The sequence below is a fragment of the Nuphar pumila genome, chromosome 16, assembly GCF_984573655.1.
Source record: "Nuphar pumila chromosome 16, dmNupPumi1.hap1.1, whole genome shotgun sequence".
Taxonomy (NCBI): Eukaryota; Viridiplantae; Streptophyta; class Magnoliopsida; order Nymphaeales; family Nymphaeaceae; genus Nuphar; species Nuphar pumila.
In genome coordinates this window covers 71,198,181-71,209,860 of record NC_143264.1, presented here as the reverse complement: position 1 = coordinate 71,209,860, position 11,680 = coordinate 71,198,181, and the positions used below count along the sequence as shown (strand labels likewise).

Below are 11,680 nucleotides of genomic sequence, written 5' to 3'. Positions count from 1 at the left end.
CTTGATTTTGGTTATCAAACCCTTATTTTTTTAACTCAATTAAGATATCCATGAATGATGTTTGTTAGGATTTGTGATACATAAATGTTTAGTTATGATTTTAGGAGAGTTTTGTGTGTTTTTTTAATTACCATTAAGCATGAACCCATGAATAATAAATGCTTGATTTTGGTTAGAATATTAGCAATTTCTTTTATCAATAGGATTTTTTTTAGGATTTTAGGCTTTTTATTTATGTTGTTCGAATGACGTGAATGTCTAGTTAAGGTTTTAAGGGTTGTCTATTTTTTTCTTTTCAATTAGCAATTATCATAATTTTATGCTTGATTTCTACTAGGATTTTAGGGGTTTTGTTGTGTTTTTTTTTTATCCAACTATTTTTGCAATGTAGACATTTGATTTTATAAAGGTAACCTTTAAAATAACTATTTACATTTTTCTCAAAACTTATTATTAGTGTAGTTTATTAGTAAATATTAATTTTTCTTTTTTTACTATGGTTATGTGCCCACCCTAGTTTAGATTCCTGGCTCCACGCTCCACCCCCTATGCAACTCAATTACCTAACTACAAAGATATCTCATCATTCAATAGACCAATCTTTCCTAATTCTGAATGAAACAAACTGCCTATGTTGATAACCTTCTAAAAAGATAAACATATTTTAAAATATGAATCAGACACAATTATCCAAACACAAAATATCCTAATGTTCAAATACAAATATCCAAATAACAAAAAAATCCAAAAAGTAAAATGGATCAAAATGAACATTGCATCAAATTTTCAGGTGTTTTCATAATGCATGTTTGTTTAATTCTCATGAAGTAAGAAAAAGTTGAGTTGGCAAGAAAGCTCAATCATTTCTCACCTTGGAATGAAACAAACAACAACATGCAGGGTTAGGAATGGGATGAGCTGGCAGCTTTTCCTTTCCCAACTGCTTTTCATGTCATTTCCCCTAGGGATGGTAGTGGACCAGGGGAAAACAGGGCACCACCCCGCCTCGCCCCGTTTGGATAGGGGATGTAAGACATGAAACGGGGATGGAGGTTAAATCAAAACCCGTGCGAGATGGAGGCGAGGATGGACTTATGCTTTTTCCTGCCCCGCCCCATCCCCTTCTTATCCCGCCCCTCAACATCTCAGATCCTTCTTTACGGATGACAGTGGACCGGGGGAAAATGAGGTCTCGTCCCACCTCGCCCGGTTTGGACCGGGGATGAAGGACATGAAACATGGATGGAGGTTAAAATCAAGTTCTGTGCAAGTATGGAGGCGGGATGGAGTGCAGGATTTTGAGACGGGGCGAGGGCTGGAGACCTTGTCCCCCGACCCAGTCCACTGCCACCCCTAATTTCCCCACTGCTTTTTAGCAATTGTATGACAGCTATGTGGGCCCTAAGCATGGGAAAAGTGCCCTCTTCAAGTGTTTGAAAGTATCATGTTTTTTTAGTGTATATCGGCCATTATAAACAACACGTTAAATTCATGATATTTTGAAAGTATCGATGAAATTCGTTACTAAGGCTAAAGTTACTATAAAGTTATATATGTAGTTTCATACAACTAGCAAGAATTTCAGGTGTATTAAACTACTTGTCCATTAAGTTTTTATAATCATTAATCACAATGAATTAAGACAATTAATTTGGTTGTAAGGATAGTGAGGCAGTTTGGATCAGTTGCAATTGCTCCTTTCGTCATGCTGTCTTTAGCCCTTGTGAATTTTTGGCCGTGTCTCCTACGCCACATTATTGTTATATGTCACTTTAATTGGATGTTGAATAACAAAATAATTTATGATAGTTTTATACCATGAGCATAGTTTTTCAATTATATTTAACAATTTAACGTTTGATTTCCATTAATAAAAGACAAGACAAAAGCAATTTTATAAGTATTGCATTATCTTTGTAAAGAAGCTAGTGTTGCTTATTTCTGGTGATTTGATCCTTTCTTTTCAAGTGATTGTATTTATGGGCATAAAGAGTTCACATTTGTTTGGATCTATGTACAACAGGATCCTATCACTGTGGTAAATATCAGTGATTTTTTTCTTGAAAAAGAAAAAAAATCAGAAATTATGTAGTTCATAAAGCTTTGATAGGCACAATCCCTCTAGATCACCATGGTATGATTCATGATTCCTTTAGATCACCAAAGCTTTATGAACTATATAATTTATTTTTTCTTTTTGAAAGATGAAAGTCTGAATAACCCTGAAGGCAGTCACCAATTTTCTCATTGTAGTGTTGCATGTGTCTCTTTGCATGTATGGTACCTTTTGGTACGATATCCCTTGGAAACCTCTCTCTCTCTCTCTATATATATATATATATATACCATAATGGTATAAGAAAAATAGAATTGAAGGCTTGTAGAGACCGGTCTATGCTCACTTGCTGCTTGAAGGCTTGTACTCATCAACAGAAGCAGTTTAGCTGAAGAGATCATCCGTCTCTCACATCAGCGTAATGACACGTAGCCCTATCCCTTTTTATATGTGTATTATGTTATGCATGTATGTCAATGTGTATACTCCTCTATGATACCTCACATGTAATTCGTGGTGTATACATAATATCCTCAATTGCAACATAGGTTTCCTTTGATTATGGGTATGTCATATTATCCTCAACAAAGAATTCATGAATCATGTCATCCACCTTAACCAAGCTACACCCTGGTGTCTTTTTTATCCCTCTTTTTTTCATCTCCTACAAACTAAAGCATAGATATTTGAAAGAAGGTTGCAGTCCCCACTGTGTTCAGGTCCCAACTTCTGTAGATGAAAGAAGGATGTAGTCCACATTGAAGCATAGGTATTTTGATGCCTGAGAATGTCGGGTGTAAGAGAGGGAAGGTTAGGCTAAGGGTTAGGAGAAGATGGGGGTAAGATTAGGGTTAGAGTATTTGACAGTGGGAGGCAAGATTGTCATTTGGTATAATTTTAACTATAGTTATAATCTAACTATGGTTAGGTTGACTGTATACTAACGGGAGGACTACTATGCAATAACGGCAGGAAAGGTGAGACTGATTTGCAAAATGCACAAAAAGGCAGAGTCCAATTTGCAAATTGGTGAAAAGGCAAGGACTAATTTGCAATAAAAACTTTTTTTCATCAAGGAGTTCCATTAACTGGGCTGGATATGGCAACAAAAGGGGTTATCAAATCAGACCCATGAGGCCCACTTATTAAATGGGCTGGATATCGTTTATGAAATTTTATATCAAACCCCAATCCAGAACAAGTTTCGATTAAGATCCACAAATTTTCAATGTAAAAAACTTTAAAAATATTATTTTACAGGATATGAACCAGGTTTATATAATCCTTAAGTTTCGGATATGTTTTTTTTTGTTGAAAGATCGGGTCTGGTCCATATCCGGACCACCGATACCAGCACCTCTTAGTTGGATTCAGGTTCAGACCCACCCATTTTGGCAGGGGTCTGACCTGTTGATACTTGATACTCGTACTTATGCTTGTTAAACACTTCATGCTTCACATATTTCCTCGCTTATTGCATCCATTTCTTCTTACTCCTGGAATGACCATACAAATATGATTGAGGAACCTGACCTGACCCATGTCCATCCAGCCCACTATGAGAATTCATCAAATTTTATGCATAATAAGTTCAAAGACTTACAAGATCCGAAACAAATGAATATGATGCATATGGGTAAAACCAATATGTACCTGATCCATACTCAGCTTCATCTTGAGTTCTGGACCTGAACTCGAATTAAGTCCAGCTTGTCCTATATCCGAATCAAATTCAACCCTAGTTCTTATTCCAAGACCAACGCTTGTCTGTTAGGAGCAGCTAGTGCACGTTACCTTGTGTTGGGATATTGCAGGTTCAAAACCCAATGGTATAGTTGTATAACTGGTAGGGGTCTGCCCAAACCCAGCTTGCCTATCAAAAATAAAAAATAAAAGAAAAAAAACAGGTTAAGTTATTAGATATGAACAAAAGCTGTGGCGTCCCTTGCCGTAAGGTCGAAGCTTGGTGTAGGGGTGGCAATCGGGTCGGGTTGGCGGGTTGGTGGGTCGGGTTGGCGTGTCAGCATACCTCAACCCGAACCCGACCCGTTTATTAAACGGGTCGGCTGTGGCAAACACGAACCCGACCCGTTTAATAAACGGGTAACCCGACACGACCCGCCAACCCATTTAATAAATGGGTTGGGTCGGGTAAACGGGTTTTCAGGTTCGCGGGTTGACGGATCGGGTTGGCAGGTTGGTGGGTCGGGTTGACGGGTTGGGCAGACGGGTTGGCGGGTTGACCCACCCGCCTAACCCGTTTATTAAACGGGTCAGCCGGGTTGGCGGGTTGGCATACCCCCAACCCGAACCCGACCTGTTTAATAAACGGGTTACGCGGGTCGACCCGTTTATTAAACAGGTTGGCTTAAGCCCAACCCGAACCCGCCTAAGAGGCGGGTTGGCGGGTCGTGTCAGAAATTGCCACCCCTAGCTTGGTGTACTTTTCAGTGGGCAGGGGAGACTTCAGGGTTTTACTAACCAGGGGTCAGTCAATATAGGCTCGATCATTGTGGGGTAGGGGGTTATACATCAATTTCCACAGGAAAGAAAACTACAAAAAAGGCTATCTTGGATTGCACCTTTTTTCCTTATGCATCCCTTATTTCTGAAAAAAAGCCAAAATATTTGGCATAACCAAAACCTTAGAGATTAAAGTCAAAATATTTGGCATAAACAACTTTAGAGATTGACAATAGCTATGTCCGCACTATACATACATGGAGAATAGCAGATGAGACAATGTGCCTGAGAGAGAGAGAGAGAGATGGCACAAAGTAGAGTGTTGATTGTGGGAGGGACTGGGTACATAGGGAGGAGGTTGGTGAAGGCTAGCTTAGCCCTTGGCCACCCCACATACATTCTCCAGAGGCCTGAAATTGGCCTAGACATTGAAAAGCTTCAAATCCTGCTAGATTTCAAGCAACAAGGAGCACATCTTGTTGAGGGATCATTTTCTGACCACCGGAGTCTCGTCGAGGCCGTAAAACTCGTCGACGTCGTTGTGTGCACGATGTCTGGTGTTCATTTCCGCAGCCACAATATTCTTCTTCAGTTGAAGCTTGTTGATGCCATCAAAGAAGCTGGCAACATCAAGGTATTCCACACTGCTTTAATTAATTTAGTTAGATATTGGGATCGGGATATATAGTTTCATCCTTGATAAAGGTCATATATCTATGGGATCAATGGTCCAAACCTTTGAAAACTAGTCTATTTAAACCAGTGTTGTGAGAGGCGTATGCCTCAGTACCTGAAGCGTACGCCTCAGAGGCGAGGCGCACGCTCAAGGTATTGAGGCACACACTTGGTACCTGAAGCGTACTGGAATGTACGACGCCTCCTCCGGTGGCCTCATGGTACAAATCGTCGTCCTCCAAAGCATAATCGAGAAATTTCCCTGCAGATTTTACCTCCTCCGGCATCCTCAAGGAGTCCCATGCCCCTCGCCTTTGAACCACCCAAAAAGACCCCCAAACTATAAAGAAATTACCCTGCAGATTTTAAGATTTTGGCATCCCTTTCCTTCCCTCCATCCCCTCTCTGCAAAATCCCCAACTCTTTCTCTCTCTCTCTCTCACTCTCCCTCCACTGGCAGTGAAGCTCTCTCGCTCTTCTTGCCCTAACCCTAATTCAGGGTCGGGTTCTGGAAGAACAGGTTCGCAGGAGATTCGTTTCTTGGTTCTTCTCCATCGTGGTTCTGCTTTTTGGTGTGTTGGGGAAAAGACTTTGAGTTTTTTGGTGGTTTTTGGAAACCCCGGGAGGCTTTCCGATGGAGAATTGGGTTTGCTCGTTGGTTTTTTGGATCCCCCCTGTTAACATCATCATTTGTGGTACAATATGTAGATTTTGCTTGTTCTTTTTTTATATTGGGGTGGTGTGTTTGCTGGAATGTGAATTTGTTTTTTTTTTTTTTCCTTTTTTGTGAGTTGTTTTCGGGTGCCCAAGGTTTTTTGCTTCTGTGCTTGTTTGCTGTGGTGATCTTGTTGATGTTTATTTGGTTTTTGCGCTTTGGTTTAGTTTTTTTTTCTAGTGGTGGAATTCAGTGTATTTGTACGTAGTTGAGGAGATGTTCAGTTCGTCCTGCCTCTGCGGTTGAGAAACGACAAATTTAGCAGGGCGATGAAGGCCAGGATTTTGATTGAGGGTTATTTAACTTCTTTGGGTGTTGGTTTTTGGTTTTAGTGGTGAAGTTCGTTGGTTTTTACTCGTTCTTGAAGTAAATTGGAGTTCTAGGTTTTTTGGTTTGTTGGTGGAGGTGGAAGCAGGCAACCGATTTTCTCAAAAATTTCTGGGTTCCTGATGTAGGAGCAGAGCAAAGAGAATCGGGTCTAGCGGGGTCAAAATTTATTTAAAATTTTCATTATTTTATTAATATTATATATTTTATTATTTTGATCATGAAGCTTAGGCTTCAACACCTGGAGGCTTACGCCTCGCTTCATAACATGCTCAACGCCTCGCTTCCCTCATCCTTGATTTAAACCATCATCCATATTACTGGTTCGCTTGATGGCCTTGTGAGGTTTTCTCCTAAAAAAAAGTGTTCTTATCCATTACTCAGCCGATCGAGTATAAGCCCAATGAGTGATTGGTACTCGGTCAGATCACTGGATCTGCTCTCATTCAACAGAGGCTGCTCAAGGAAAGAGCTAAAACCCATGAGATCATATTGAACTACCCACCCTCATCATCGCACCTCTCTCTCTCTCTCTCTCTCTCTCTCTCTATATATATATATATATATATATATATATATATATATATATATATAGATAGATAGATATGGGTGATTAAAAAATCTAACAGTTTACAACACAAAATTTTGTGATTTAAAAAAATCACATTTTTCATTGAAAAATATCATCCAAGGGTCGATTCCTGTTAAATCAACCATGCTGGATTCTCTGGCCAGAATTCAATGAGGCCGTTTTGGGTGCTTCCAAACAGATTTTGGAATTCACTAGTTCTCCAAATTCGTCTCCTTCACATAAGGCTCTGTTTGGAAACTGGCAGCCCGGTTGGGGTTTATGCATTTGGTACATACGTGGTAGCTGTTCTAAAACTGGTGACTGGGATGGGACTATATATATATATATATATATATTTGGATTAGCAAGCTGGGATTAGGAAGACCCTTACGGTACCGGGATTTATGCATTTGGTACCTACACGGTCATACTATCTTGGTGGTAGATGTTTGAAAACTGGTAGCTGGGATGTATTTTGGTGTTTGTGTTTTTTTGGATTAGCAAGCTGGGGTTAAGCAGACCCTTACCGTACATCAATTACACAATACAAGGATCCCAAAACTAAGGGAAACCAATCTTATCCTTCCAACTGTGATCTTTACCAACACCACCAAGTTGTTCAAGATGCAGTCTCTTGGGGTCCACACACATTGGTAGATACAAGCTGCCACCTCCTAGATGTGATAGATACCAAATCCACTTTTCTAAATGCATAAAAAAAAAAAACAAGTCATGTTTGGTAGGACTACCAATTTTTTATTTGGGATTCCATGTTTCTTCTTTTGGATTGGACAAAATGAACAAAAAAGAGAAAAGGGCCATTTGTTTTATGAAAAAAGTAAGGGTTGGGGATCAGTCTAACCCATGTGCATGTCCTTTCTCTGGCCTTCCCCTTCTCCTTCATTGAAACAAACTCAATCAATCATTTTGAATTGTTTCACTGATCATCCACAATTAAAGACTAATTAATGGGATATTATGAAGAATACGGATGATGAAATCTGAAATAATGGGGCAAAATGAGAGTACTTTTAATTTAAAAGATCTAATTGTTTAAATTCAGCAATTCTTGCTTCTATAGACTTTATTATAATTTGGATATGCTGAGGCTCGATTCAACCCAAGTATTGTATAAAAATTTGTTTCTTGGATACGTTTCTCTTATGAACGAAAATGTATATGGAATCAAACCGCCCCTTACTAATATGGTTTTTTTTTTCACAGAGATTTATACCTTCAGAGTTTGGAATGGACCCTGCACGTATGGGGCATGCACTTGCACCTGGTAGGACTTCTTTCGATGAAAAGATGGTCGTAAGGAAGGCAATTGAGGATGCGGGCATCCCACACACCTATGTTTCAGCCAACTGCTTTGCCGGCTACTTCGTCGGAGGACTGAGCACTCTCGAAAGGCTCACCCCCCCACGCGATCAAGTTTCCTTGTTTGGAGATGGCAATGTCAAGGGTACAATAGATCAAAACCATTGTCACAAATATCAGACTTTTTTTTTTTCGTGAGATTTTTTAAAGTCGATATAATTTCAACCAATGTGTTATTTTTGGAATATTGCATTTTAACACAATATTTATACTTTATATATTTTTACATTTAATTAATGCTTTTCTTTTATTTTGTATATATATATTTTTTCTTATGTACTCTTAACATTTAAATATACTGATATTTCCCCAGCTTTTATCAATGTCACATTTTCATTTATTTTCCTTCGCCCCAAGAAAAATATCCCGGTAATGAGATTGGTGACTATGATCAGGACCTACTTGATGGATTGTTTGTGATCTTGTGAGTTTTAGGCATCCTGGATACACCCAAAATTCATGATGTAGGTCGTTCTCCATGAACATGGTCATGTTTCAAATGATGCCAAATTAACACACCTTACAAAGCATTTCCATGAGATTTTTCTTTTATAGGCAGGCTGGGGTTAGGCCGACCCCACCATTTATTCATGAGATACCATTGGGATTTGAACTTGCAACGTTCCAACACAAGGTGACGTGCATTAACAACAAATACCAAACAAGCAGAGACTCTATTATTGTGATTTAGAATGATTTTCCATTGAATTGCACTAATTAGTGGTTTCTCAACTTACTTGTAGCTGTATATGTGGATGAGGACGACGTTGGCACATATACCATCAAGGCGATGGATGACCGTCGGACTCTCAACAAGACGGTGTATCTCCGGCCACCGGAAAATGTCATCTCTCAAATGGAGTTGGTGGAGAAGTGGGAGAAGCTTACGAGGAAACAACTAGAAAAGCATTTCATCTCTGCTGGGGACTTCCTTTCTTCCATGAAAGGTAAAACCGCAAAATCAACTCTTCTCTACTCTTCATAAGATTACCATAATCTGGGGCACGCAATATTTTCTTGAAATTTGGAAAAACTCGCAATATTTTTGCGAGATTTGCATGGCCAGCTGCTAAAGAAAGTACTATTCTCATGATATTTTCCATGAACATGGACATGTTTCAAACTAATTAATTCCGAAGGTAAAAATAAAGTGGCCTTGCTCAGAATTATCAAATCAAGCAGTGTATTAAAGAAGAATGAAGAATCTGGTTAGTTTGGAGCCCAACTATTTGTCCACTTAGGCGTTTGTTGCTTTTCTTTAGCTGGTCCATGGAAACCTCTTCACTGAGGCTTTATTTGGGAACCTGTAGATGGCAATGAATTGTCAAATCCAGGATTTGATAGCCGTGGGCCAAGTCACCGAGACAAGTATGAAATGTATTTTGAAGAGAGAGAGAGAGAGAGAGAGAGAGAGAGAGAGAGAGAGAGAGGATGTGTTTCAGACCGCCATGCTATTGTTAGTTTCCTTGACTCGTCTGGCTGACCTGGTTTATGTAATTATTATTGGATTCGGGTATAATTTCTCTTATAGTAGACCCAATTAGACCCAGGTCCAGACTCGATATCATACCCAAAAATCTGATCCAAGTCTGATTCCACCTGGGTCCGAACCAAACCCCACCCGTTGACACCCCTTAGTCCTGTGTCAAGCATACTCGTACAAAACTCCAAACTTGCATATCACTTTATTTACTCGTGAAAATTTTCACCCAACTTATTACCAAGTTGATCTTGCTGTCATGCAGTCATGGTGAAACCACATTAAAAAATCAAATGAATGACAGGATGACTAAATAATCTGCACAAGGGCCAAGGCAGTCGTATATCACAATTAGTTGCAACACCTTAAAAGTGTGCATGCTACTTTTTTCACCGGGCAAATCACTTTTTAAATAAATTCCTCCTCTACCAACTACTTATAATTTATCCAAATGAAATTCTCTCTATATATTTCTAAAAAATCTAATTTGTGTGCATTGTTTTCAACATATGAAAAGAACTTGGTAGATTGGAAATTGAACATCCTACTTATTTTCCAAGAAAGTATTGAATATATGCTCAACATCATTTGATTGGGTAGTTGTCTCAACTCCTGGTGAGGAAAATCCTTCACCTCAAATTAACTTTTTTCCCACGAAAAAGTAGACAGGAAATAACAAATCAAGTGTCTTACCAAGATTTCGAGTAGTTGTCTTGAATTCAAATTGATCATGTTTAGCTTGTTCTTTGTAAAACCACGATCAAACAATTTTCAACATGTTTTTTTGTGGATCGACTCTCTCTCTCTCTCTCTCTCTGGAACGGCAGGGTTGCTAGCAATTGAGAAAGTAACTGGCCATACGTCGACTTTATGTGCTCTTAGCACATAAGCCATCACTTAAGGTGAATCTTCAAGCTCAATCCTAGTAAGGTATCATTTTTAAATTATTATTGTTCAAGAAAATACTTGGAGAGTCGTATCATGCATGCATTGAAGATGGTGATTCAAGGATGCAAATGATTTATTGAGCTGCCCGGACATCCAAGTAGGAGAAGAAAAGAGTCTATTTACCTGTACAATATTCCCCTATCTATTCATCTTTCTTCTCTTTCAAAGAGTTCCCGCATCTCTCGCATTTTGTGACTGAAAAACAAATCCTGAAAACAGATTGGTGAAACCTTGATTTTCTTAACTCTGCTTTTCGTTTTATACTGTGGTTCAAACTGTTTCTAGTAAGGATTGCCTTTACATTTTCAATTTTTCTGATCTCTCTCTCTCTCTCTCTCTCTCATATATATATATTTCAGATGAAGAATACGCAATTCAGGCAGGAATGGGCCATTTCTACCACATATTCTACGAAGGATGCCTTACCAATTTTGAAATTGGGGATGATGAAGAAGCCTCTAAGCTGTACCCTGAAGTTGTGTACACAAGGATTGAAGACTACCTTAAACGCTACTTGTGACTCTCTCTCTCTCTCTCAATAAAGATGAAAGCTACTTTTCAATGGACAACAATGGCAGTTGAAGAATTAATACTTTGGAAGGCAGCCATTCGACTGCGAGCATTAGAGATGGAAATGGTTGACAATTATTTTGCATGTGTTCTAAGCATTATATGCTAAATTTCTTTTCATACTTCTGTCTATGATGGTGATATCTATTTGTGAGCCATGTTGATGTATCACGAGAACATTTACTTCTACCAACTACTACCATGCAAATCAACTATGAAAACTCAAATTTAATGAAAATTAAACAATCAATTAATTGAAAGAAAAGTCCATTTTCTTTTTTTAAAGAAGAAAATTCTTGAAATTCATTCATTAACCAACCATCTAAAAATCCACATGTCAAGTATTTATAAGCAACTAATAAAACCCATAGTGACAAACGTTAAAAACGGGCAAAATCTCGTTTTTCAAAAACTTGAAAGAATTTGAAATTTTTTCATAAATCTCACATTTTTTTGGCAAAATCTTGGCAATAAAAATAAATTTAAAAATATAAT

General features: G+C 38.6%; 1 protein-coding gene across 1 annotated transcript; it reads left to right on the top strand.

Moving 5' to 3' along the window:
- The first annotated feature begins 4,777 nt into the window (after positions 1–4,777).
- On the top strand, positions 4,778–11,307 carry LOC149813503 (isoflavone reductase homolog). The gene is made up of 4 exons (XM_089990826.1): positions 4,778–5,153; positions 8,032–8,272; positions 8,931–9,134; positions 10,975–11,307. The coding sequence occupies exons 1-4, from the start codon at positions 4,824–4,826 to the stop codon at positions 11,133–11,135; spliced, it is 936 nt and encodes a 311-aa protein (XP_089846952.1). The 5' UTR covers positions 4,778–4,823; the 3' UTR covers positions 11,136–11,307.
- Positions 11,308–11,680: the final 373 nt, after the last annotated feature.